Below are 26,963 nucleotides of genomic sequence, written 5' to 3'. Positions count from 1 at the left end.
GGGGGGGGGGGGCCTTACCTTGTGGGCTGACGTCGGGCTCCCGCACGTCTCTGCCTACAGGGACAACAGGGACAGAGACGCTGCAGGGAAGGAGACCCTCCCCTGGATTCCGGGCCCCGCCGCCCTTCGTCCCCTTCCCCGTTTCCCAGCACCATCCCACCCAACCTCGAGGGATCTTGCAGATCCAGTCCAGCTGCGTCTCGCACTGCATGGCCACCCACTGCAGCGAGGCCAGGTCAAGCACTGCACAGCCACGGATGTCGTCGTCGTCGTGCCGGCTCCGGTCGAAATTGTGGTAAGAGAACTGGAGGTCGGAGTGGGAGAAGGTTGTCAGGCACGAGGCGCAGGCCTCCGCGTCCCCAGAACAGATGTACAAAAGGCCGGGCCTGAGCTGCGAACCCCCAACCCGGGCTGGACGCCCCGCCCCCCTTTTCTTAACCTGCGGGCTCTGGCCAAAGACCCTGTAACTCGGCTATACCTCGCCCACCGCCAGGCTCTGTCCCGCCCTCGAAGGACCACGCCCACCCCAAGCCGCGCCTACCCGGGCCCCGCCCACCTCCTGACCCGCCCCCTCTAGGCCGGCTCACCCCAAGGCCGTCGCTCCAGCGCCAGCTCTGCCCCGCTCCCGGGTTTCGACGGTTCAGGCCGATCCAGAACCAGTTCTGCTCGTGGATCTCGGGCTCTGATTCACTTCAGCACAACGCGGGGGTGGGGACAGAAGAGATGGGGATGAGAGGAGCAGGTGCGGGTGACCTGGGCAGTCCCAAGGGCCTGGGGCCTCTCCATCTGGGCTTCACACTCACCGGCAATACACTGTTGGGGCCACCTTTAAAAAGTTCTCTCCCCAGAGAGAACTGACCTAGCTGGACCAGGCGCCCAGCTCACTGGGGGTGGGTGGCCTGGCTCCCTTCCCTGGCTTCCCTATGAGTGGGGTTTGCCCTGCCAGCAAGACTAGGTTTTCACTTCAGGGAGTTTAGTAAGTCGATGGAGATGGAGCATAGACCTGGGGCTCTGGAATCAGATAGCAGCAGATTCCAGCGCGGGTTCGCCCGTGGAGCGGCTCCCTGACCGCGGGCAAATAACCCAACCTCTCTATCAGCCCGCATCGGTCCATGATAATGTCTACTTCCTAGGGCTGAAGAAGAGACCCAATGAGGATTCAGTGTTTAGTGCAGTACCCGAGACATGGTGAGAGGCCATCGATGAGAGGTACAATTACTAGTCAAATAATGTAATCTTGATGTTTGCTGGAAAGACACGTCCCTGGGAATTAAGATCTCGGGAAGCCTGGATCCACTCGGGTTTTTTCCAGTGCTAAGGGATTATAGGTGCTGGGTGTCATAGGAGGCCCACAGGACAGACATGGGGTCCTGGAGGGACCCTCAGGGGCAGATGCTCATTTTTGTAGCTTTTCTCCTCCTGTCTCTCAGGAAAGGCTGTTTGTTGAGGAGAGTGGGCTGTTATGGGAATGGTGTTGGGGGCAAGGGGCGCTCGACTTGGATCAGATTTTGCCATGGAGGAGGCATGGGGAGGGCAGTTACTTTTGTAAAAGGCCGTGAGTCTGAGGGGGGCACTGCTGGTTCCCTGACACCGGTGAGCAACCGGGGAGACCAGGGCTCCCTGAGGGAGGACAGGAGGGTCCTGGCATTCGCTGCGGATACACAGGTCATTCTGAGCCCTCAGACAGGCCTCCTTGGGGGCACCTTCACCTTGCCCCCTGCCCTGTGCCCAGCAAAACCAAGAGCCCACACAGGTGCATGCAGGCCACTGCCCCAGGCTCAGTACCCGAAGATCTTGTTGAGCATGTTGGCCACAAAATGTTCCTCCTCATAGCTGGCCAGGCTCAGCAGCTGGGCCCCCAACTCTTGGCAGGCCCCCTGGGCCTGCACCCAGGTCTTCTTGTCCTGCAGCCGCTCTGAGCTGAACACCTACAGGAACAAAGTCCAGGTGTCTAAGCTGTCCCTACTGGTCCACCTGCCCTCCCATGACAGCAGTAGGGAGGAGGGCTGGGGCCTCACAGGACAGGGGTGCAGGCTAGCTAAGACAATCCTGCTCATCAGAGAATGAGCCCCAGGGGAGGGGAGCCAGCTCCTAGAGAACACCCCCTGCCCAGACCCCCGAACCAGCCCAAGACCTGGGCTCTCCTCCCAGGGGAGCCACAGTTTGCTGTGGGCAAGTCCCTTCCCCTCCCTGGACTCAGTTTCCTCATGTCATAAAAGACCCTGGACTACGTTAGTGGCTCCCAGACCCGGCAGAGTTTAAAAATCAGAGAACTGGGTCCTGCCCCAACCTAGTGAATCCCAGTCCCCAAAATGGCAGCCTGGAATTTATTTTTATCAAGCTGCCCAGGTGATTTTGAAAAGCAGCCAGCCCAGCCCCAACATTTGGGAACCTCTGAAACTGATTATCTCTATGTTTGTTTGTTTTTTTCAATTCCTCCTGTTCAGTGAGCACCTACGATGTACCAGACCTGAGATTCCACTGGCAAGAGTGTCATCAGAACTTACCTCTATCTGCAGTCTGCTGTGGGGAAGCAGTGTCTCTGGGGCCCAGTTGCCCGGACTGTGGCTGGGCCCCACTGGGGCTGCCCTCGACCCCGGCAGTGACCTGCCTGTGAGCTGTTTCTTTGCTCTTGTTCCTCTTCCCCCCTCCCACGCCAGCAGGCTGCCTACCTTATAGCAGTGGCGGAGTTTGGGGTCCGACCCCCAGCCCTGGGGACAGGAGCCGGTGAGGCTGGGCGTGGGGTCCGGCCCAGGCAGTTCGGGCGTCACTGGCGTGCCCAGGCTCTGCCGGCAGATGTAGCGAGCCCGGAATGCGGTGCAGTTCTTCACCTCCCACAGCCCCATGGCGCTGCCCGTGGCCAGGGCCACGCAGCCCCCACGGCTGTACCCTGGAGGGGGGGGGAGCAGGAGACCCGCTGCCTGAGGACTCGTGGTCCGGCCCTCCCCCAGGTCCCCCACAGGACACCACCCCGGCCTCGGCCCCCACACTGGTGACCAGCTTGGCCGGCTCCGCAGGGACCTGAAGGGCATGGAGGCAGGGTCCTAGCTCTGCGCCTACTCCTGTGAGATTTAGGCAAGTGGCTTAACCTCTCTGAGGCTGTTTTATCATCAGCCTCATCAGGTCACTGAAAAGGCTACAAGAGACAATGAACGCGAAATGGCAATGATCCTGATCACCAGCGCCCGCGCTACTCTAAGCACGTCACGTCTGTTCATCCAGTTCAGCCTCACATCAGCCCCATGAGGAAAGCACCGTTATCCTCCGTTGACAGATGGGAAACTAAGGCTTAAAGATGTGCCAGGCGGTTTGGCCCCAGACCCTGAGCTCCTAACTACTCTACCACACTGTACCAATGATTGGTTTACTGGGAGGCCCTGGGACTCGGTCCCGGCGGGGGGCAGGCCCATATGGCCTCCTGGCTTCCCCAAGGAACGTCAAAGAGGGGGCTGACTGAGTGCCGCGGAGGAGGGGCTCACCAGGCTGGTCCCGGTTCCAGTGGGTGTACATGACCTCATCCCCACTGAGCCAGCGGAAGGAGCCGGTGCTGTTCAGGTCCTGCAGGGCGGTCCAGAAGTATTCGCCGTCCCAGTTGTAGATGAGGCTGCTGACAAAGGCCTGCTCAAACCTGTGGGAGAGAAGCCGGTCAGGCAGGGAGCTCGAGGCCCAACCTCCCCCGCCACCATGCTACCCTGGGCCACAGGCCAGATGCCCTGCCCCGGGAGCTTGGGTGTTGTACCCAATTGGCGACTTGCTGAGGTAAGTGGGGGCCCGCGGGGACCCTAGAGCTGACACACAGCAACCGAGCTCCCCCTGTCCTGCCTGCATCTCCATGCCTGGCGGAGAAGAAAGTAGAAACAGACACAGCAAGGCCTCTCTTGGGCATCCAGCCCGCACCAGCAGGGCCCCTGTTTGTTCCTGCCCCTGCCCAGGCCCTGCCCCACAGTGGGGTCACTTAATAAACGGGAATCATTCTTGGGACGATACTAGAAAAAGGCCCTGGAGCCATTTGAGGCTCCAAGGACTCAGGGCCCTCTGCGCTTGATGGCAGAACGCCACCCCGTTTGGTGGAGGGGCCACATTAGGCCAGGACAGGCATGAGGGCTGGTCTGGGTATGTGCCCCATCCTGTACCTGTTGGTGATGGTGACCAGCTGAGAACCGTGGTCGGTGCATAGGCGCCGGGCCTCGCTGTAGGTGACTTGGTCCTCTCCCAGCCAGTAGCAGGATGGGCTGTGCCATGTCCAACCCTGGCTCGAGAGAGTGGGCAGAAGAGGGATGTCTGTGGGGAGGACTTTCCTCCCTCATCCAGAAAGCCTGGGGCGGGGGATGCCATTGAAGGCATCCCTGAACGTGCTGCAGGCTGGGGCCCAGGACAGAGGGGACTGGTCTGACACCAGAGATGGTTCTTCCCATGCTCTGTTCTGTACCTTATCACCTCACACTCCCCTCCCTACCATCACCCACAACTGCCAGACCAGAGGTGGACGCATGGCCCAAGGGTGGCTGACGGGAGGTAGCCAGTGACCTGCCTGTGGGCTGGCGAAGCAAGATGACTGGCTCACTGGACTCCTCTCTTGGGCATTTAAACCAAGAGTCACAGTGGGAAAATTGCCAGTTGGCTGAGAAACCAGAGCTGAAATGCTGGAAGAGCTGCCAGGCTGTGGAGGGACCAGGTAATCCTCGGGCCCTGGAAAAGGTAGAGTGAGCGGAGGGTGCGCCTAGCCTGGGGTTGGGGGACAGACCCTCCGCGGGGAGCAGCAAAGCTTTGGAAGAGACCACTGCTCTGAGCGGCTGGCTCTCTACCATCAGACCCCCATGAGACCAGGCAAAGCTTCACCCAACAGACCCTTCTCCCCTTGGACCACACCCTGAGCTCTCTGCTCCTGCCTTTCTTTTTTTTTTTTTTTTTTTTTTTTAAGATTTTATTTATTTACTTGAGAGAGAGGGAGAGTGAGAAGGAGAAGCAGACTCCCTGCTGAGCGGGGAGCCCGATGCAGGGCTCAACCCCAGGACCCCGGGATCATGACCTGAGCCGAAGGCAGACGCTTAACCGACTGAGCCACCCAGGCGCCCTGCTCCTGCCTTTCAAAAGAGGAACTGAGGCTCAGAGAAATTAAGTGACTGGACTTTACACACAGACAGTACAAGGTGGAGCCCGGACTTGAACCCGCACCACAAAGGTTACGCCTGTCCTCACCACAGCCCTGCTCCTCCTAAGAGACACCAGGTGCCTGCCAGGGCCTTCACCTCCAGAAGCCCTTGAGATGGGAAGCCTTGGGGTAGATTCAAGGTTGGGAAAGAGACACAGCCCCTTGGGCAGGAGCCAGAGCAAAAGTGAAGCTGGGGGGCGGGGAGGGGGGTTGGATACCAGGGACGGGGGAGTGGTAGGGCTGTGCTAAGATCCCAGCTCTCCCAGGGTATTAACCGGGGCTGCTCAACACTGCACACACAGTTCAGGTGGCCCTGGTGCCACGGCAGTTAGTCACTCGTCCTCACTCCCCTACCCCCAGCTCACCCAGGACAGGACAGAGCCCCTGAGGCAGTCCCTGCCCACACTGGCCCCCCGGACACTTCAGCAGGGCCCCTGTCTGCTCTCTCTCCTCCCCACTGCAGGTCATGCCCATTGTTGTTTCAGGCCCCTGCTCCTGGGGGAGAGCTTGGAGTTCATGTGAGGTGGGGTGCGGTAAGGGGGCTTACTCCAAAGGGAAACACAATGAAGAGCCAGACTGGCAGCAAGGGGCTGGCAGGAGCGTGGCCTTGGCAGATGGAGCCATCAGGGGCCAAAACACCATAAAGTGTCTTTTTTGAGCGACCTCCCCATATTCAGCCACACCACTTACACGGCTGCTTGGCTGAGGGCCAGGTTGTGGGGGGGGCCTGTGAGGGAGAGCCTGGGTCCATCACCCACCCACATCCTCGTTCATACATGCACTGCCCCACTAACCCAGTCAGTCCTGATCCCCTCCCTCCGTGACGGTCTGGAAGCCCCTGGGGCTAGGAACACAAGGAAGGCGACACCAGAATGGCCTCGTTCCTCCAGACGAGACAGACAAGCGCACGCTCTATCAGATGGCATGGTGTGTGTCAGCAAAGACAGAGGTGGCAAAGCAGGACTGGGGTGCACCCCGGCAGCCTCACTCAGGTGATGACTTGGAGGCCTGCCCACACCCACCTCCTGTTCTCTGCTGCCTCTGGGAAGCAGCTTCTTCATGCAGAGTGGGGGTGGGGAGCTCTGCTTCCTCCCAACAGCCCCCACCCTACCACACCCCACCTCATCCAGTGTCACCCTTTCTGGAACAGAGCAGTTTGGAGAGTAGGAAGAAGGGATGTGCCAAGCAAGGGAGGATGCCGTGGGGGGCTGCGGGACTCCATCTGCCCCCTCCCTCCCCAGGGAGCCCCTCTGGGTGGCCGCACCCAGGGGCAGCTCCAGAAGCACCCTCACCTTCCGGCAGCCATGGTCCTCCTCGGCCGTCCCCTGGCTCAGCTGGCCTGCCTTCTTGCAGATGGACGGCAAGGACTGGTTGCAGGGACTATCGTTCCAACGACCTTCCTAGGGACACAGGATGAGGGAGCGTCTCAGCCCCCCTCCCCCAAAGCCTTTGGTGAACCTGATTTTTAGACCTGCCCCTGCCTCCAACTTGAGCTCTGTGTGTTCCAGGCTGGCCTGTGTCCTCCGTCTCCTAGCCAGCAGTTTGTCTGTCTTCAGCTCCATCCAGAGGGCAAGGGTGTTTGTGTCCCAGCCCCCAGGAGAATGCCTGGCATGTGGCAGACACCCAACAAATAATTGTTTATAAATTTTTAAATAGCATCCCTTATGCCAGATGGCTCTAGCACCATAGTCCTGGCACTGTTTGCAGGATCTCACTGCAGAATGTCCTCTCTGTCCCTGGAGTCGGTACTCTGTCCCTCTGACTTTGTCTTTTTAAAGGGTCTCACGTCTGCTTGAAGCCCTCCAGCAATTCCTTCATCTACCCACAGGGCATGTGAGCCAAAGCCGCGGCAGACAGTCACCACCCCATCATGTCGGGAGGAGACAGGCCCCTGGGCTGGGTCGGGCCGCACAGGGCAGCCCTGCCGAAGGAGCAGGCCCATAAAATGCGGCTTCCAAAGCCACCTGCTGGGGGGGAGGGGGGAGAGCAGTTGGCAGAGCAAGATGGTGCCAGGCAGCATCCTCAGGCCCCTTTGATCCTCCCAATGACCCTCTGAGGTCGGCGCTATTAGTGTTCCATTGACAGATGAGGAAACCAAGGCACAGAGAGGTTAAGAGACTTGCCCAAGGTGAGCCAGCTAGCCGGGGGCGGGGAGGATTCAGACCCTGGCAATCTCTCCACGTGGAAGGGAAGGGGTTGGTGGGCAAGTGGGGGCTTCTGAGAGGCAATGGGGGGGTGGTTTGGAGGCAGGAACTGACAGTAGCACTCCTTCAGCCAGGGTGGCCCCAGGAGGCTGGGGAGAGGGGGTTCTCACCGGCCCCCAGATGGTGACACAGTCCTCCAGGCTGTCCCGGAAGTTGTTGGGCTCAAAGGGGTGCCAGTGGGTGAAGCTCACAAGGCTCCCATCAGACCACTCAAAATTCATCTGCAGTTTCAAGTCGTTGAGGCCGATCCACAGCTCCTCCACCTCTGGGGGAGAGAGGGGGAGAGAGCGCACGGAGAGGTCAGCCTGGGCCACCAGCGGCGGACGGAGAGATGGCCCCAGGACCTCTCGGGCAGGACAGGACGGGCACTGAGGAGGCCCTGCCCTCGGGCCCGGGAGCGTGGATGAGCAGCCCCTCACCTTGCTTGATCTGCTTGGTGATGAACTCCAGCTCGGCCATGCTGTGGATGCTGAGCAGGTCACCCCCGCCCCGCAGACACGCCTTCTTGGACTCGGGCCAGCTGCGCTTTTCGGCCTGCAGGCGATAGCAGTGGCCCTGGAAGGGCTGCCAGTTGGGCTCGCACTCCACCTTCACGTCGGCCCACACGTCTGCAGAGACCCACGAGGTACAGGTCAGGGAACGAGCCGCCCAGCCCGGGTGCCCCGACCCGCCGGGTGTCCCCTCGTCCGCACACCTGGTTCGGATCAGCCCGGGCCAACCGATGGGAAAAGACCACACCCTCCAGGGAGGCTGGACGCCCAGAGGCAGAGCCCCAGGAGGTGGTGGCAGATTTCACCCAAGACAGGACTGACGGCCCCTCCGGCGAGGGGGGGCGGCTTTCAGAAAGAGATGGTGGGGGGGGACTCAGGTCAGACCAGCCCTGGGAGCCTCAGTTTCCTCCTCCCTAAATGGGGTTTCCTATTCTAGATTCAAACTTCGCTTGTGTCCACCTTGCTTAATAAATGAAACCACTGTCACTGCCTAAAATAGCACATATTGAGTGTGGAGTTGGTGCTGACGCTGGCAGTCCAGGATGAAGGGATGGGGCAGCGGGGCCCACCAGGCCAGCAGCCCAGGAAGTCACTGCCGACTGGAAGGAATCCCTTAGCGGGGATTTCTCCTCTTGCTCCTTCCCTGACCCGTTGGGCTCCACCCAGGGCTGTGAAACCCACCAGTAACGGGCTCTTCCTCACCCCTGCTTCCATGCATTTCAACTTCACTGTCTAGGACTGGGGTCCCAGAGCAGCTGAAGCGAACAAGCCCTCACTTGGGCCTTGGCAAGAGAAAACAAGACTTCACTGAACCACCCACAATGTCAGGCTTGGGCAGGATTCTGCCTGGCCAGGAGGGAAAGCATGTGCCCACTCGAAGCATCACCCCAGACTGGGATTCTGGGATCCACTCCATTCTGCGAGACGTTCCAGGGTCCAGCATCCTGTTTCTCGGAGGCCCGGCAAAGTGGGGAGGGCTGAGCCTGAGCAGACTTGCTCCTGGGCTCAGGCTTGTCAGTCATCTCCTCAGCCTCCCCAGCTAAGACCCAAGGCTGCTGCCACAGACAGAACCCAAGCTCAGACCCGAGGAGGCCTTCTTTGGCTGTTGGGTGGAGGGAAACTCAGGAAATGTGGATGCTTTGGGGGCACAATGGTGTCTGCCTTTGGAATGACATGCCTTGTGTGATGAGACCCAGAAGGCAGAACCCATCCAAAAAACCGCTCAGAGTGGGATGGGAGAGACAATTCACGGCCACAGACATATCTGCAGATCCATGAGGCCCCACAGGAGACTTCCCCCAACAGCGGTCACACTGGGAAGATCTGGGGACAGAGGACTTGGTGAGGGGCCAGGCCTGCAGGGGGCCACGGATAGGCTAGGCTTGCCCGAAGGGGGGCCCTCCTTCCTTTGAAAAGCAGCTTCTGAGAAGACCTAGAATTGGTGCCTGCCGCAGACTCCCTCCTAGAACTCAGGTGCTCTAGATGCGGGGCGCCAATGTTGTAAACCTTTGCTCCTGACCCCTTAGGAGAGGAGGAGAGAAAGCAGTGGCCGGTGGTGGCCCTAAATCAATCTTTGGCAATACTTTAATGGTCTCTCTCTGTTAGCTCTTTACTTTCTGTGAGTCTGTGGATTTTTTCTGGGTTTGACGTATTTTCCTTGTTTAAAAAAAACAACAACAACACTCCCTCTTCACCGTTCCCATGGTTACTGGACTACCAGAGTAGCCCTTCCAACCGACACTGATAAACATCCTCTGCCACCGATGGGCATGCTCCTTAGGGCCAGGCCAGGTCTCCAGACTTACAACAACCCTGCAAGGGGTCGGAGTTTATTCGCGATTTGCACTCAGAGACCGAGCTGCTTGCCCAAAGCCATATACCAGGGAGGGTCACGGTCCCCAAAGCAGTGCTGTGCCCATTGCCCCAACCTCCTCCATAGGCCCCAAGAGCCATCTCTGTGAATCACAAATGGGAGCAAGACACTCCCTGGCTTAAAAACCTGCAGAGGCTCCCCACAGCCTACCTGGCCCCACCCAAACTGGACCCAGCAGCCAAGACCCTCCGGGGACTGGCTGTGACCTGCCTTTCTGAACTGCTCTCCTCCGCAGGCCCTCTCAGCCAGCGCATCCCGGCTGCACCTGCACATGCATGGGGTGAGGATCTTAGGAAGTGCAGGTGAGGGGGCGGGGGCTGAGATTCTTCATTTATAACCGGCTCCCAGGGGATGCTATGCTGCTCCTCGGAAAACCACACTTTCAGGGATTAGAGTCTAGACTCCGACCAGACCGCAATGCTCACCAAACTGAAAGCTGCTGTATACTTCCATGCCTCTACGCCTTTGCACATGCCCTTCCCTCTGCCAGGAATGCCCTTCCCTCATACCTCTTCATGACTTTTTAAACTTACAGTCAACTTCAAAGGCCCAGATCAAATGTCACTTCCACGAAACCCTTCTTAACTCCCAGGAGCTTATGCAGTTTCTTCTCTAGGTATTTCTTCTCCTCTAACATTGATTACACATATCTTTATAATGGCTCAGGACTCAGGCTATTCTAATTGTGTGTTGAGATGTCTGTCACCCTCCAGCAGAGTGTGACTACTGCGAGGACAGTGCGAATTGCCAGCATTTAACACAGTTCTCGACGAACGTTCTCGGGAAGAGTTAATGGAGCATTCCACTTGTCCCTCAGCCAGAGAGGATCAGAGTCCCCTCGTGCCACGGCCCCGGGGCCCCTCCCCGCCCCCGCGCCAGGCCCTGGGCTCGGCTCACCCGGAGGCGGGCGCTCGGCCGTGGCGTTGGGCTTCTTCTTGCACACGTAGGGCAGCGCGATGCTGCAGTCGCGGTTCTGCCAGCCGCCCGAGGACTCCGTGCGGATCACCCCGCAGTTCTCCTCGCTCGGGTTGTCCGGCTGATCTGTGGGGAGGGCAGGGCGCCAGCACCCCAGGAGAGAGGAACTCACACCCCGGCCCCTGGGCGCTCCTCGGAGCCTCCTGCTCTCGGGGTGGGGCTCGCTGCCTCTCCTCCAACCCCAGGCCCACGTGGTCTGGAACCCTCCACCCAGCCCCGGTACGGGCCAACGCCTCCCTGGCCAGGCCTGAAATCCTGCCCGCTCCCCGAGCCCTGCGCCCCGAGGAGAGGGCATCAGGTTCTAGTGGGGCCCAGTCCAGGACCGGGGGGGGGGGTGGAGTGGGGGGCCTGCCCCACCGCCCCGCCCCACACCACTGGACCAGGGCACCAGGAGGAATAAAGAGGCCAAAGGCCTTTGCAGCCCCCAGGCCGCCCTGCACCCCGAACCCCAGGCCTCACCGCTCTCCCAGTTGAGGTACTTCAGGGGCGAATTGTCGGACCACTGCCAGCCTCCACTGGTGTCCAGGTCGTTAAGGCCAATCCACAGTGTGGAGCTGTAGCCAGTGAGGAGCCCTGACCGCAGGACAGGCACGGTGAGGAGGGGATCGCCCCAACCTCAGCCCTCTCACTCTGCCCCCCACCAGTGGCCTCCCTGCCCCACCAGCAGAAAGGGCTCGGGGCCCTCCAAAGATGGGGAGCGGGTCTCAGGCTCCTGCCCGCCCCCCCACCCCGGTGTGCCCCTGGGGGTCAGGCCCAGCACCCCTCCCCCCCAGTGCCTTGCCACCTCACCGTTGATGTAGGTCTGCTCGTGGATCTCAGTGATGCTCAGCAGGTCTGCCCCCTGCTGCTCGCAACTGGCCCAGGCCTCCCTCCACGACAGCGTGGACTGGAAGTTAAACTGGTAGCAGCTGTCAGTCAGCTGGTCCTTGTCCCAGAAGGTCTCACAGTCATTACCTGCCACCACGACAACAGTCCCTCAAGGAGTGCAGAGACCCTCACACATGCTGCTCCGGGCTACGAGGAGGGGCATCTTATCACCCCGGTCCCCGAAAGTTCCTCCACCCGCCCCGAGGCCCCTGACGGTCAGCCTCCCGCCAGGAGCCACCCTGGCCCACCCGGTCCACCCTGCTCTCACTCTTAATAGGGCAGAAGCCCCAGCGCTCGTCCTTGCCGTAGTCCTGGGTGGTGGCGCACCACAGGTGCCCGTCCTCACGGCCCGTGCTGGTGCAGCTGTAGAACCACTGGTTGTCATACTTGAAGGGGATGGTGCACGGCTTCCCGTGGGAGTTCCCCTGGATGGTGTAGACCTCTGCAGGAAGGGAGCCGGTCCCTTGGCGTCTGGACCCCAGAGGCTGCCCGCCTCCCTCCGCCCTCAGGGAAAATCCCCTGTCCCAGGGATGCTAACGACAAAGTGGTGCCTAAGGCTTTAAAGTCTCCCTCTGCCATTAGGTCAGCGCAGGAGCCTGGGAGAGGCCCCGCCGCGCATCCCATAGGGCTGGGAAGGGGTTCCCCGTAAAGCCTGTCCAAAAATCCAGCTGCCCCTCCCCCCAAGTTCCATCTCAGAACTCAGGATGTCTTACAGGAAAAGGACCCCCAGGACGGAGCTGTCCACCACGAAAAGCCCCGCACTGGGTGACTCGGGTCCCTGGTCACCCCTGCAAAATGGGGATAAAGACACCTATGGGAGTTACTCTGGGGTCTACCCTGGAGCGCGGGCCTGGAAGGGAATTTTCATTTAATTTTACATTATACACTTTTGTACCGTTTGAGGTCTTTACAAGCATGTAGTCATTTTGTAGTGTCTTAAAAATAAATGCTTGGAAGTTTATTTTCTTAATTATTCCCACATGCTTCCCACTGCCATTACAGATAGGACTGCCAAAGGTCAGCAGAGGCCAAAGGCCCCGTCACTCCTGCGTCTGTCTCTCTGTGGCTCCAGGCCTCCCGACACCCGGGGGGCCCCACCCCTTCCCCGCAAGCAGCCTCTCACCATAGTAGGGCCTCGCACACAGATCCTCATCGCTGCCGTAGATGCGCCACTGGCCACTGCGGGTCTGGTCGCCGCGCTCAGGGCCGCCAGCCTTGGACGTGTTGCCACTGCGACCCCCCAGGAGCTGGGACAGCTGGTCACCCAGCGTGCGACAGTGCCAGCGAAGATTCAGTGCCTCCCGGTCACATTCGTACAGGCCCAGGGAGGCTGTGGAGTTGGTGCCCGGCCAGCCTGTACCCAGGCACTGCATGGTGCCCAGGCTGAAGAGCCGGTTTCGGGAGACCCACTTCCAGCGCTGGGCGGGGAGACTGGCATTGCAGGCTGGGGAGACTCTGACTTGCCCACCCTGGGCCTCCAGGCAGCCCTGCAGTCCGTGGCTGAAGATGAGGAAGACGTTGGGCTCTGGAAGGGAAGGCGGGACACGAAGCCATCACAGGGGCTCTCTGGGCTGGTGGCTCCCGATGGCCAGTGCCACCTTCAGACGCTGCCCGTGAGCCTGGCGCTGGGTTGTGAGCCCTCTCTCATATGGTAAATCACTCAGTCCTCACCCCCAACACTCGGGGGTCGGGGGGAGACGCAGTGCCACCCTCCTGTGCCCAGAGAGCCGAGCCTGCATGGCCAGCCTCAGCTCTAGCGCCCCGCTCAACCTAGAGGCAGCACTCAGCCCTCCGTCCCACCTGCAAAAGCAAACCCAACTCCACATGGCAGGCTGCGTACTGTATGCTTTTCCAAAGGTCTTAGGAGGAGCAGTGGAGGTACTAACCTCACACGGCACGTTGCAACTTTATCCCAATCTCCGTGACATAGAGTGGTTTTCCCACCGAAGTTCCTCTCTGGCCTGCCATCATCTGTCTTGTTCTTCCCCTTTGCCCCTCAGCTCCCCTGGCTCCTTCCTTTCCTGACTTCTACACTTGATCTTAGCCGAAAGGCCGAGAAGCGATTCCTTTCCTGACTTCCAGAATCTTCCCAACACACACCCCCCCAAATCCAACTGTTCACGCCTCCCATAACCACGTCACACCTTACTTTGTAAGCAGCATTTAGCTCTATATAGGGCATCCCCCAATCCTGCATCGTGTCACCCATCACCTCACTGTGCAGACACTCCAGGGAAGGCAGAGGAATCCAACCTGCGCCCAAGCACGCTGACTTTACAGATTAAGAAATCGAGACGTAAATGTATGGAAAGTAGATAGTGGTTGCCTGGGGCTGGGCTGAGGGTGATGGGAATGGGACTGCTAAAGGGTACAGGGTTTCTTTTGGGGTGATGAAAATGTTCTAAAGTTAGATTGTTGTGATAGCTGCCAAATTCTGTGAATAGAGTAAAACCCAATTAATTGTACATTTTAAATGGACGAGTTCTTTGATATGTGAATTTTATCTCAGTAAAGCTGGGAGAGAGAAGGAGGGAGGGAGGGGAAGGAAGGAAGGAGAGAAGGAAGAAAGGAAGGGAGGGAGGGTGGGAAGGATAAAAAAGAGAAACATGGTTAGTTTAGAGAAGTGACCTGCTCAGTGTCACGTAGCCAGGAAGCAAACCCAGGCCTGACACCCACGTCTCAGCACCTTCTACTTGCTCCCAGGCTGCCGCTGAAGTACACAACACACACAGAACGTCCCTTTGCAACCATTAGCCGCTAGCCCCTCAGGATAATTTCCATGTCTTGAAGGCATGAGTCTGACTGCCAGGGCTCAAACCCCAGCTCGTGACTTGGGCAAGTTGCATTACCTGTCTCTGACTCAATTTCCTCATCAGACTACCATGAAGATTAAATGAGAGACTACATGTCAAGTGTTTGGGACAGGGTCTGGCACACGGTAAGAGCACTGTAAATTACTGTTGTTGCCATGACGATGATTACTCTTCCATGTTACATGCAGAGAAATTGACTAAGGGTAGTGAAATGATTTGACCAGTCACGAGGCTAGTCAGAGATGGAGCTGAAATTTGGTCCCGGTCTTCGGAGTCCAAACCTCAAGCTCCTTCTGTTCCACCATGGCCTTATCATCCTTCTTTAATCTGTTCTCCATGGCCAGCCAGGATGATTTTTAAAAGATGTAAATAAGTTTCCAAAAAAATTATTTTTATTTTTATATATATATACATTTTTAAAGATTTTATTTATTTGAAAGAGAGAGAGAGAGCATGAGCGGGGGCAGGGGGGGAAGGGCAGAGAGAGGGAGAAGCAGACTCCCCACTGAGCAGGGAACCTGATGCGGGGCTTGATCCCAGGATCCCGGGCAGCCACCTAAATGATTGAGCCACCCAGGTGCCCCAAAGTACCAAAAATTTATAAAAATGATATTGGAGTGTTGAAAGTCATAAAGGAAACAGTGATGAATTCAGTGACATAATAATCTTTTTCATGGCAAAAAAATACCATAAACAAAGCCAGAATTCCAATGACAAAAATATATATAACTTATTGGTGGTAAATAGCTTATTCCCTAATATAAGTTTCCTGTAAGTCTCCCTCCTGCTTAAAGCCCTTCAAAGGCAATTCATCACTCTTCAAATAAAATTCAAACTTCTTACCATGAGCCACAGATCCCATATGGTGTGGTTCTGCCTACCAGTCTGATCCTGGATCACACTATTTCCCCTCGCTCAAGTCACATTGCCCTCCTTGCCCTTCCTTGAACAGGGATTGGTACTTCCTTCTTTTCTTTTCCTTTTTTTTTTTTAAGATTTTTTTTTTTTTAAGTAATCTCTACACCCAACGTGGGGCTCCAACTCACAACCCCAAATCCAAGAGTCGCAAGCACCCCAGGCTTGGTACTTTCTTGCTTCAAGGCCCTTGCACGGTTTCCTCTGCCTGGTATTTCACTTTTCAAAAAAGTCACATCTTTATTTTTTTTTTTTAAGGATTGACTGATTGATTTTAGAGAGAGAGAGAGAGCACACATGCGAGTGCTCGAGCAGGGTGAGGGGCAGAGGGAGAGGGAGAGAATCCTCAAGCAGACTCCCCACTGAGTGCGAAGCCTGACACGGGGCTCTATCCTAGGACCCTTAGATCATGACCCGAGCCAAAATCAAGAGCTGAATGCTTAACTGACTGAGCCATCCAGGCGCTCCAAACGTCCCATCTTTATTTATTTATTTATTTATTTATTTTTAAAGATTTTATTTATTTATTTGACAGAGAGAGAGCGAGAGAGGGAACACAAGCAGGGGGAGTGGGAGAGGGAGAATCAGGCTTCCCGCGGAGCAGGGAGCCCGATGCGGGGCTCGATCTCAGGACCCTGGGATCATGACCTGAGCCGAAGGCAGACGCTTAACGACTGAGCCACCCAGGCGCCCCAAACGTCCCATCTTTAAAGAACCCCTTCTGACATCATCTAAAGTAGCCACCCAGTTACTCTCTTTCATATTGTTGGATTGTAGTTCTCTTCACAATATTTATTATTATCTGATTTTTTTTCAACATCTGGGTTATCTGTGTTTGTCTACTGACTATTTTTTCTCTTGATTATGGGACAATTTTTCCAGCTGCCTGCATGTCTAGTAATTTTTGTTACATACTGGACATTATGGATAATGTTATAAAGAGTCTGGATTTTTTTTTTTATTGTATACAGGATGTTGTGAATGACATGTTACAGGGAGTCTGGATTTTTTTTATCTTCCTACAAAGAATGTTGAGTTTTGTTCTGGCAGGCAGTTAAATTACTGGTGGATCATCTTGATCCTGTAGAGGCTTGGTTTTAGGCTTTACTAGGGTGGGGTTGTTTTGGTTTGCCTTTAGTCTTAGGGTGCGGCTGTTAGCCTTGGGTTTAATCATAAGGTGAGACCCTTCTGGAGTTTCAAAGGAAAACCTTAGGCAATGATCAAGCCCCTCTAACTTGGTGGAACGTGAATTCCAGACTCTGTTCCCTCAGCACCAGGCAGCATCTGAAACCTCTGCCTCTCTTCTGTTTTCTTGGCGGGTTTCTTAATGCCTCACCCCGCCCAGGCACAGTTTATTAGTTGCCAAGGATTTGAGGAGAATTGGTAAGAGAACACCGTTATGGCTCCTTCCTTGCCAGGATTTTCCCTCTTGATTTTTAGCTTTTCTGGTAGCCCTAAACAGTGACCAGTAGGACTACCACTTTCTGTTTGAGGTCCTCAAATGGGGCAGTGCTCTCAGGGGGAGTCACTGCTTAAATGAACCCCTCACCCCATCTGCTTCTTTTCTTTTAGAGACAGTTTCCTCCCCAGCATCTGGCTGTTTTTAATTGCTCTCAAACCATGGTATTTTATATTACATCCTTTGTCTATAAGTCCCCTTGGCCAGAGAGTTAGACTGGTGCAAGCTACCCTGCAATTTCCAGAAGCAGAACTCGTTATCTGACATGCTTCTATTTTGTGTGTCTCTCCTCTGGTTCATAAGCTCCCAAGGACTCTCTGTCTTTCCCACCACCGTATCCGAAGCACCTACAATTCTGCCTGACACACAGTAGTGCTTCATAAATACTGGATGAACACATGAATGAATGAACGAATGAATGAATGAGTGAATCTCCTGCCTAGGTAATGATCACAACCAATTCGTCAATCTTTCTGTTCCCTGTCCCAGCTGCCAAATTAATTTTCCTAAAACAGAGGCCCCACAGCTCCTGTCACCTAGCGCTTAAAACACCATGGTAGGGGCGCCTGGGTGGCTCAGTCATTAAGCATCTGCCTTCGGCTCAGGTCATGATCCCAGGGTCCTGGGATCGAGCCCCTCATTGGGCTCCCTGCTCAGCGGGAAGCCTGCTTCTCCCTCTGCCTCTGTCCCTCTGCCCACTTGTGTGCGTGCTCTCTCTTTCTCTTTCAAATAAATAAATAAATAAATATTTAAAAAATAAAAAAATAAAACACCATGGTAAGGAGGCTGGTGGGGCAGGGACATTGGTCCGCTATATTCTTCAACGCCAGCATGGGGGTCCTCTCTGCCCCCTCCCCTCAACCTGCTCCTTCCTTTCCAGCCACCCTCTAGAGCCATAAACTGGCCCCAGGACTTGATCCAGGACTGTCTAAGCCTCCTCTAAGGACTGGGTATTTGATTCTCAGAAACTCCCTTCCAGTGAGGACAGTCGGTGGTAACAGAGAGTAGCCCTCGGCAGGGGGTAGGGAAAGGGCCTGGGACCGGAAAAGGGAGAAAACAGTGCTTGCTTTTATAGATGTTTCTCAGAGATGGGACTGGACAGTGCAGCCCCAAAACGTCACAGGAGCCCACAGCAGCCCAGGGGGTAGAACCCTCGCTCCCCCCGCCGCAACCAGAAAACCCACACATGGGCTGAACCAGTCCAACCAGGCTGCGCAGCCGTAATAAGCAGCAAATGAAGGGTCTGAAAGAGGTCTGTGCCAGTCAGAAGAGACAGTCCCAGGATCAGGCCACCTGCCCCTCACTTGACAGATAAGGAAACTGAGGCCCAGAGAGGGGAAGAGATTAGGACACCCAACTGCAGTACTGTTCAAGGCCTATTTCTTCCTCTGCCACATGAATCATGGCTGCAAGTCCCCTCCTTCTTCTGATGTCCTAGGTTCTGGGTTCAAATGCACAGATCTTCCTGGGGTGCCTACTATGCGTGGGGCATGTCCCAGGCAACGCTGGGGCCATGAGGAAACACACAGCACTGTCCTAGTTAGAGAAGAACAGTGGGTTCAGACACCGCAGGACATGAGGCAAACAAGCCCTTAAAATCCAGGTGTCTGGGGGCGTAGGAGGGAGCTGAGCCTTCTGGGGGCGGGGAGGCTCTCTGAAGACAATGAGGGTCTGGAGGAGGCAGGGGTGAAGAATGCAAGTCGAAGAACTGCCTTGGCAGCAAATGAGAAAAGAACAAGGAATTTGGGAGCTGAGGGGAGGAGTGCAGGAGAGCTACAAAGCAAAGGGGAGGCTGAGGAGAGTTCTGGGAGGTGGATCCCGGGGACTCTGCCAAGCTAGGGGCCGGGGGAGGCTCTTGGGAGAGGATTTTCCACCCAAAGTCTAGAGGTGTGCCTGGGCCCTCGCGGAAAGGAGGCTCTTTCTCCAGGGCCCAATGCAGGAAGAGATCAAGCCCAGCCTTGGCCGAGGGGGAAATGCTAAGGGGGAAATGGAAGGGCACAAAGGCGTTCTGAGAACAGACTGTCTTCTTCGCACCCCCGTGCTCAGCCAGCGCACACATGAAGCGGCAGAGGGAGCTCGGGGCACAGACGCCTGGCGCCCCCGTCCTGCGAAGGACCCCTCCAGTCTTACCCACCCCGTAGCCTCACTCCACATGCCTGGGAAGCATCGGGTGTCGCTGCAGGGAGTGGAAATGCCCCTCACTAGGGATGTGGTATGTCCCTCATCAAGGACAAAGATGACCTGCATTTTGTTGGCAACCACCCCATGCCCAGCACAGTGCCGTGCACCAGATTGTGTGGCTCCTTAGGTTTTCGTTCAATAAATGAACAAATAAATGAATGAAACCAGGCAGGGAACTGTGCGTTGAGCACATCCATCAGTTCATTCATTCAACAACTGTGTGTTGAGACTTTCACAGGTACCAGGCAGGGTGCCAGGCACTGAGAGTACCGTGGTGAGCAACAGAGAACAACCCATCACCATATGGTCTGGTAGGCACGGGGCTCCCCATGGAAGATCTGGGGATCGTAAGAGAATCCTTGAACCTCACTGAACTGCCCTTAGTCTCTGGCCTTTGTTTCTGTCTGCCCAACAAACATCCCATTGCTTCTTCTTATTATTTATAATTTCCTTGCACTGCGCTCTGGCTACGTGAGTGGGCGCGAAGTCTCACTCCTGGCCAGTAAGAGTGTCCACCCCCCAGGCACAGTGATTGGGTACATAACTCAAACAGGGCTGATGGGAGGCCTCCCCTGGAATGTGTGGTCTTCTCTCTCTGCGGAGATCGTGAAACTGGGGCTGCCAATGGCCATGTTTCCTGCCACGAGGAAAAGACCTTCCTGCTACAGACAAGAACGGAGACACTCCAGAAAGAGACACAGCTGAGCAATGGAAGGGTGAGGAAGCCGGTCGTCCTGTGCAGAACACTCAGTCCCAGACCCTGTGTTCCTGTGGCTCTTCGTCCAGCCTGTGAATCACACTCGGGCTCATCTGCAGCCACATTCCCCTGTTGTGCTGAGCTTGTCTGCACTGGGTTTCTGTCCTTGGAACTGAAAGAATCCTGACAAACACACAACCCTATGTCTTGGAGCCAGAGACTTTCTCCCAGCCTCCTTAACTCCCCGGAGGCTGTCCTTCCAGGATTCCCTCTGACCCTCAGACCAGCAAATGAGCCTCCCGAGCTTATCAGAGGAGGCCTTGGAGGCCACATCTCCACCCCATCCTCCTGATCACCCTTCTGGCTGCTCCCCTGGAGGCTTTCTCACTCATGCAGATGACACGCGTTTCTGAAGCACTGTACTTGGTCCTACGGGGGGAATTAAACAATCCGGCCTCTGGCCTCCTGACATTTGCAATGAGGCTGGAGGGGCAGAACTCTCGAAGCAATCCATGACAAAGTTACAAGCAACACATCAGCAAGTGTGCAGAACTGCCAGGTCCAATTCATACTGCGTGGCTAGGGGGGAAGGTGTCAGACAGAAAGGATTTTCCAGGTAACTGACATCTAACAGGAATCATTCTGCTGCAACGTTCGCGCTTCCTTGCTTCTCAGACATCCGGGTCATCACCCTGGACATTTATGCCTGTGCTCAGAGGCAACCGGGTTTTAAAAGCTATGTGCCCGACGCTGAGTAGCTAATGTCTCCTCCCTCCTTGTTGACCGTCACTGTGGCCTCTTTTCCTTTCCCATCTGCTGTAAGGTACACGCAATGCTTTGGTGGAGTCCTGAGGCTGAGTGCAGAGGCTCAGAACTGTCTGTCTCTCGGGAGCAAACCTCTCAGCTGTCCCAGCGGCTTCCGGGACTCCGTCCAGCAGTGAAGGCAGCCAGAGGTCTGACCTCGGATAAGACGGCTGCTCTCCATTACAAGTGAAAGACATCGTGCCGAAGGAAGCAGAGGGGAAGTTAATTCTAGCAGCGTGCCTGGCACTCAGCAGACTCTCAATAAAATCTGCTGAATGGGACGCATATCGAGCAAAAGCCCGAGAGGCACCAGCCGGGACAAGAACAAAGGAGGATGTGCCAAGGTGGGGGAATGGCAGGAGCAGAGACCAGGGGACCCAGCGACCAGCCTGGCTCCGCTCCTAGGGACCAACACTGGGGGCTGACCACATTTGGTCCTCCAGGGCATGGCAGGGTGAGCGCCATTGCTGAGCCTCTCTGCAGTCGGCCCCCCTCCTCAGCCTCCTCAGGCCATGCAGAGGCAAAGGGTCATCCCAGGGAGAGCTAGGGGCCGCAGGGCCACCAGCCAAGAGCAGCAGCTGTTTTCAATAAGCCGTTTGGCCCTGAGGCCAGGCCTGGAAATGTCCCTGAGTCAGCAGAAGCTGCCAGCCCCGCCCTGTTGAAGGGCCAACCCTGGGGACCCAGCACCCCACCCTGCCCCACCTTCTGCTGGAGGCTCCGTCCATGTCCATGCGCACACTGGACCTGGATGGGGTGGGGGTGGGGAGCGGGGCATCCCTTCCATAGAGCGCAGGGCAGTTACAGGACATGGAGGCTCGATGCCCTGTCCAACTTTGCAATATTCCCATCCAAATGCTGGGCTCTTGTGGGCTTCTGAGTACCCTCCACCCTCCAAGCTTTTCACACTCTCCTCCCTCCTCCCAGCTGCATTCCAGCCAGGCCAAACTGCCTGCTCTCCATTGCTTAAAGTGCATGTGACTCCACTGGGCTCATACAGCCCCGTGTGCTACTGTCACACGTGTGTGCACTGTGTCTCTCCCTCGCTCCCTTCTCCCTCACTCCCTCCAGCCATGGTGAGCTCCCTCTATCACTTATTTCTAGAGATGCTCTTCTTCCCCCTTGCAAAATGTGACAGGCTCCGTTTCAGGAAGACGTTAAAGCAAACTCTGAACAGTGAATGGGTTAAGAGGTGGGCTTGTCACCTCCACCTAATAAACGCAAAAGAGAGGCGATGTGAAGGGGGTGGTGGAAAACGGGATTATACATAAATTCAGAAAGACAATTTTCACCCTCTGCCGGGTCCCCTGGGTCCCCAAGGTCGTGCCGGCTGACTAGGGCTGGCCCCTGGGGCTCTCTGGGAACACAAATACTCACCGGCCCTGGCCTCCCCCCTGGCGATTTAGTGGTGTTTAATCTCACCCTCTGCTAGCTTTTGTCTCCTCAAACCAAAGCATCACAATCTTTGCGGCCTGTCCTCTCCCCGGCCCCATCTTGCAGAATGAAACGGGGGTGCCGCCGGGCCCCGACAGAAGCAATCTCGCCTCCAAGCTCGGGTCCGACCGTCCGCTCCCAGGCAGTTCCTCTGCCCTTTCCCCAGCTCTCCTCCTCACCCCAGCATCACAGGGGCGGACGACCCCTTCCTCCTCACCCCACCCGCAGGACCTGAGGCGCAGGGAGCCGCCGGCCCTCGGAGTTCTAGGTCTGCGCTGTCGCGCCCCCCCGCCTCGGTGCACGCCCTTTCTCGGCCACGCGCCCCCCCCCCCGATGTGCCCCCGTCCTCGGCCGCGCGCCCCCCTCTTTGCGCCCCCTTCCTCGGCCACGCGCCCCCCTCCTCGGTGCGCCCCCCTGTCCTCGGCCAGGCGCCCCCCTCCTCGGTGCGCCCCCGTCCTCGGCCACGCGCCCCCCTCGGTGTCCCCCAACCTCGGTGCGCCCCCTTCCTCGGCCACGCGCCCCCTCCTCGATGCGCCCCCCTTCTTGGCCGCGCGCCCCTCCTCAGTGCGTCCCCCGCCCTCCGCCGCGCGCCCCCCTCTGTGCGCCCCCCCCCTCGGCCCCGCGCCCCCCCCCCCCGCGGGCCCCCCCCCCCCGGGCACGCGCCCCCCTCCTCGGTGCGCCCCCGTCCTCGGCCACGCGCCCCCTCCTCGGTGTGCCCCCCTTCTTGGCCGCGCGCCCCTCCTCGGTGTGCCCCCGTCCGCGGCCGTGCGCCCCCCTCTGTGCGCCCCCCGTCCTCGGCCGCGCGCCTCCTCCGCGAGGTGTCGCCCCCTCGCCGGCGCCCCCTCTCGGCAGCGCTCCCCAGAGCGTTCCCGCGCGGGGCCTCCCTCCCCGATCCCGGCGGCGAGGTCAGCCGACTCCCCGGCCCAGTCCGCGAACGGCGGGTCTGAGAGGCCCGCAGCCCCCGGCGCCGTCTGCTAGCCCGAAGCCAAAATAAACAGTCCAAAGCCACTTCCTTCCCCAGGGGGCCGCTTTCACCACGCCGGCGGCGCGGGTCGCGGCAGGAAGTGGCTTTCTGGGCCAGCCCCATGCAACCCCACTGACCCGCCCGCCAGGGGCCGAATTCCGGAGTCGGCACCGGAGCCCGGCTGAGGAGTCACCTGCGCAGCAAAGCGCACCCTTCCGGGCCTGCTGCGGCGCCTCCCTTGTTTTATTTATCTGTAGGAGGAAGTGGGGAACAGATAAGTTCATAAAATCTCTGACAGCTGAGCCCTCTGGGGCACCAGCCACAGCGCCAGGTTGGGTACTCCATACCTGGTTGACTGAGGATGAAGGAATGAACGAGTGGGAGAATGAATTTATTAGGAAACACTCAGGCAAATTTGGGGAGAACAATTTTTTAAAAAATTTAGTTTGGGGGTGCCTGGGTAGCTCAGTCGGTTGAGCCTCTGACTCTTGATTTCAGCTCAAGTCATGATCTCAGGGTGGTGAGATCCAGCCCCACATCTGGCTCCGGACTCAGCGGGGAGTCTGCTCCCCCATCCCCCCACACTCACGCGCTATCTCTGTCTCAAATAAATAAATAAATCTTTAAAATTTAGTTCTGACAAAGTGGCTGCAGAGGTGTGTGGGGGTGGGGGGAGTAACCTAAAGCTCAAATATTAGAAGCCCCCATGCTAACGGCAGAACAACAGAAGGATTTCCTTTGGGCCTTTCTGTGTTTTCCAATTTTCCACACTGAAATAATTTTTGAAAATGTAGACACCTACTCACAAAATAGAAATGTGTAGAGAATTATACTGAATGTAATGGTTTGTTTGCTTGAAATTGAGGTTTCAAATATAAACATTCACTAGAAACATTTTGTGAACGATTTCCAGATAAGAGTTTTTCAAATAACACTTGAAAAAGAGGGTAGGGATTCCCACCCCACTGCACAAGAGGTCCTTACTGGCCTCTCCACATCCTGGGCATTTGCCTGGCATGGTCTGGACTCACAATAAATGTTTGTCAAATGACAAATGAGGGGCGCCTGGGTGGCTCAGTTGTTAAGCGTCTGGCTTCGGCTCAGGTCATGATCCCAGGGTCCTGGGATCAAGTGGCATCGGGCTCCCTGCCCAGCGGGAAGCCTGCTTCTCCCTCTCCCACTCCCCCTGCTTGTGTTCCCTCTCTCGCTGTCTCTCTCTGTCAAATAAATCAATAAAATCTTTTTTTAAAAATGACAAAATGAATGTGAACTGAGGGATCTTAGAATTCATCTTGTCAATCCTTTAGCATAGTAAAATCAAACCTAAACCCAAGACCAGACTTGAAAATTCCCTGCGCAGACAAAATTGGTTTAGTCATACAAGTAAAGCTTAATTTAGCTTACTTTGACACACCAGTGAAGCTACCTTGAACTGGGGTCAATACTTAACTTCTGCCTCTGAAAATCATAAGCAAACTTAAATGGATCCCCCAAATTGATAGGAGGCAACCACAAGCCAAGTCCCTTTGGTTTAAGAAAATTCTAATATTATAAGTAGTCACTGTGAAGAATAATCAGTCACCACCTCCACACTATCCAAGCTGCTTTATAACAATATACCATGGAGCGTCATTCCATGTTTTGGTTTGAGTTCTCCTGATTTACGATCTGTCTGTGTGGGGTGTGCACAAGAAACTTTTACTAATTATACTTCAGTGATGCGTTGGCTTTACTTCTGTTTTCTGAACCTTTGACAAGAATGTGGAAGCAGAAACATGGAAAGCTTCGCTGACTTGTCCAAGGGTCCTCATGCGACTGGAACCATGACCTTTTCATTGGAACTAAAACTTGTTAAAGTCCTAAATGGCACAATGCCAGTATTTGCTTACATAGGATGACCGTGTAATTTATTGTCGAAGATTGAGAATGAAAAGGGGCGTTCGTCATAATTACACCAGTGCAACGAGCTTGAACCAGACCAGTCTTGGGCAAATTAGGACATAAGGTCACCCTGCACTTACAGAAAGAGACACAGATAATGATGTGTAAAAGTATCAAAGTGTCAAAGTTAACATTTTGCTAGGTACCAGGTGCTGGGTTCCAAGCCTTTCTCGTTAATCCTTATAGCGACCCTCAGAAGTAGGTTTAAAATTCCCATCTCCACTTGCCAGATGAGGAAAACGAGGTATTAAATGAGAGATCAAACATCTTGATAACACAGTTGGTAAGGGACAGAGCTCAGATGGGAGCCCAAATGCAGAGCCCAGATGCAGAGCTCAGCGCCAAACAACTATTCCAGGTGCTTGAAATTGATAACCCACAGGTGGGTTATATTTGGCCTTCACAGTGTGTGAAAAGAAAAGTAAGCCAACCCTTAAAACTCAAGAGATGTCGGGGCACTTGGGTGGCTCAGTTGTTAAGCGCCTGCCTTCGGCTCAGGTCATGATCCCAGGGTCCTAGGATCGAGCCCCGCATCAGGCTCCCTGCTCCACAGGAAGCCTGCTTCTCCCTCTCCCACTCCCCCTGCTTGTGTTCCCTCTCTCACTGTGTCTCTCTCTGTCAAATAAATAAAATCTAAAAAAAACAAAACAAAACTCAAGAGATGTCACATAAAAATCTGGATTTCCAGCTCCTCTTGAAAACCCTGGGAGGCCTGACAACACTGAGCCAGTGTGCCCACAGGCAGCCAGTCCCCATGGGTGGATGGAGCTGCCCACCTGGGAGGGGGCTCGCTAGCTTGCCACAGTCCCCACCCATCCCTCTTGCAAACCCCCCAGCCCCCATCCCAGCACTGAGGTGGGATGAGAGTGGCCATATATTATTGTGCTTGTACAACTGTTTTCATCAGAGAGGAGAAACATTCTTCAGTATCCTGGTCTCTATTAAGAATGACCAGAGAGGGGTGCCTGGGTGGCTCAGTCGTTGAGTGTCTGCCTTCGGCTCAGGTCATGATCCCAGGGTCCTGGGATCGAGCCCCGCATCAGGCTCCCTTGCTCAGCAGGAAGCCTGCTTCTCCCTTTCCCACTCCCCTTGCTTGTGCTCTCTCTCTCATTGTGTCTCTCTCTATCAAATAAATAAACAAAATCTTACAAAAAAAAAAAAAAAAGAATGACCAGAGAGCTGTGCCTAGTTCAGAACCAAAAATAAAAAGGGGGGAGGGTCCTCTAAATGAGGCTCCACATCAACCACGCTGTCCCTGTGACATTCCTTTCAGGAGACATTTCTGAAGCGTAGCACAACATGACTCTGAGAAATCATGACACGTTTCATAACAAGCTTTCGCTCTCCTCACTGGCAATTTCCTGACCTTCTGATGTGGCAACATCCAGGATTGACTTGTTTGGTTCTAAAAGCAAAGCATGGCACTCTTTAAAGTTAACTGAATTTAGAATCTTTTTTGCTTGGGAACCTTCAGGATCTCCCTAAAACTATATGCCAAAGAGTAAGCACTTGCTGACTTCTGCAGTGACAGGCCAATAGGACCTTACTCACACCTTTTTTTTTTTTGAAGATTTTATTTATTTATTTGACAGAGAGAGGCACAGCAAGAGAGGGAACACAAGCAGGGGAAGCGGGAGAAGGAGAAGCAGGCTTCCTGCGTGGAACAGGGAGCCTGATGCGGGGCTCGATCCCACATGACCTGAGCCGAAGGCAGACGCTTAACGACTGAGCCACCCAGGCGCCCCTTACACCTTCTAAGCGCGGAGGCGCCGCAGTGGAAGGGCTGGGAGGGGAGCTCTGGACTCTGCACCCACCCAGCTTCAAGTCGCTGTGCAGGCCCTGGGGCTGGCTGCCTCACTTCTGTGGGCCTTGCTTTGGCGGGGGACACGCATGAAACCCCTCTCCTGGGTTTCTGGGAGGATTAAGCAAGAAAATGCTTGAAGATGCTCTGTACCTGGTAAGCACTCAGTAACGGAAGGTCGTTATTATTTTTTTGATATTTAAGCAAGAGCTTCAGCCCTGACTGGGGCTGTGAGCTCAGGAATCTGTTTGTTTCACAGCAGAGAGCCTGGGAACCCGGCTTAGCAGACACTGCTATCTGGATGAGAGGAAACGATAAGAGGAAGTAAGGCCAAGGACTCAGCGTTTGAGCTGGGCTTCAACTGAATTAAAAGAAAAATAAATTCACAGTCCAGA

The 26,963-nt window shown here is 55.8% G+C and overlaps 1 protein-coding gene across 1 annotated transcript in view; it reads right to left on the bottom strand.

Annotated features, from left to right (window-relative positions):
- MRC2 (mannose receptor C type 2) overlaps positions 1–22,991 on the bottom strand; it is a 34,069-nt gene extending 11,078 nt beyond the window's left edge. Inside the window, exons 1-16 of the mRNA XM_032429572.1 lie at positions 22,964–22,991; positions 12,686–13,087; positions 11,831–12,004; positions 11,485–11,649; positions 11,155–11,268; positions 10,618–10,761; positions 7,776–7,964; positions 7,467–7,621; positions 6,445–6,552; positions 4,134–4,249; positions 3,480–3,628; positions 2,673–2,890; positions 1,786–1,928; positions 588–690; positions 166–304; positions 19–54 (exon numbers count right to left, since the gene is read on the bottom strand). Of these exons, the coding sequence (XP_032285463.1) occupies positions 19–54; positions 166–304; positions 588–690; positions 1,786–1,928; positions 2,673–2,890; positions 3,480–3,628; positions 4,134–4,249; positions 6,445–6,552; positions 7,467–7,621; positions 7,776–7,964; positions 10,618–10,761; positions 11,155–11,268; positions 11,485–11,649; positions 11,831–12,004; positions 12,686–12,935 (2,203 nt within the window). The 5' untranslated portion in view covers positions 12,936–13,087; positions 22,964–22,991. The remainder of the gene's footprint in view (positions 1–18; positions 55–165; positions 305–587; positions 691–1,785; positions 1,929–2,672; positions 2,891–3,479; positions 3,629–4,133; positions 4,250–6,444; positions 6,553–7,466; positions 7,622–7,775; positions 7,965–10,617; positions 10,762–11,154; positions 11,269–11,484; positions 11,650–11,830; positions 12,005–12,685; positions 13,088–22,963) is intronic.
- Between the last annotated feature and the right edge of the window lie 3,972 nt (positions 22,992–26,963).

The sequence above is a fragment of the Phoca vitulina genome, unplaced genomic scaffold (genome assembly GCF_004348235.1).
Source record: "Phoca vitulina isolate PV1807 unplaced genomic scaffold, GSC_HSeal_1.0 scaffold41, whole genome shotgun sequence".
Taxonomy (NCBI): Eukaryota; Metazoa; Chordata; class Mammalia; order Carnivora; family Phocidae; genus Phoca; species Phoca vitulina.
This window is presented reverse-complemented; position numbering and strand designations above follow the sequence as displayed.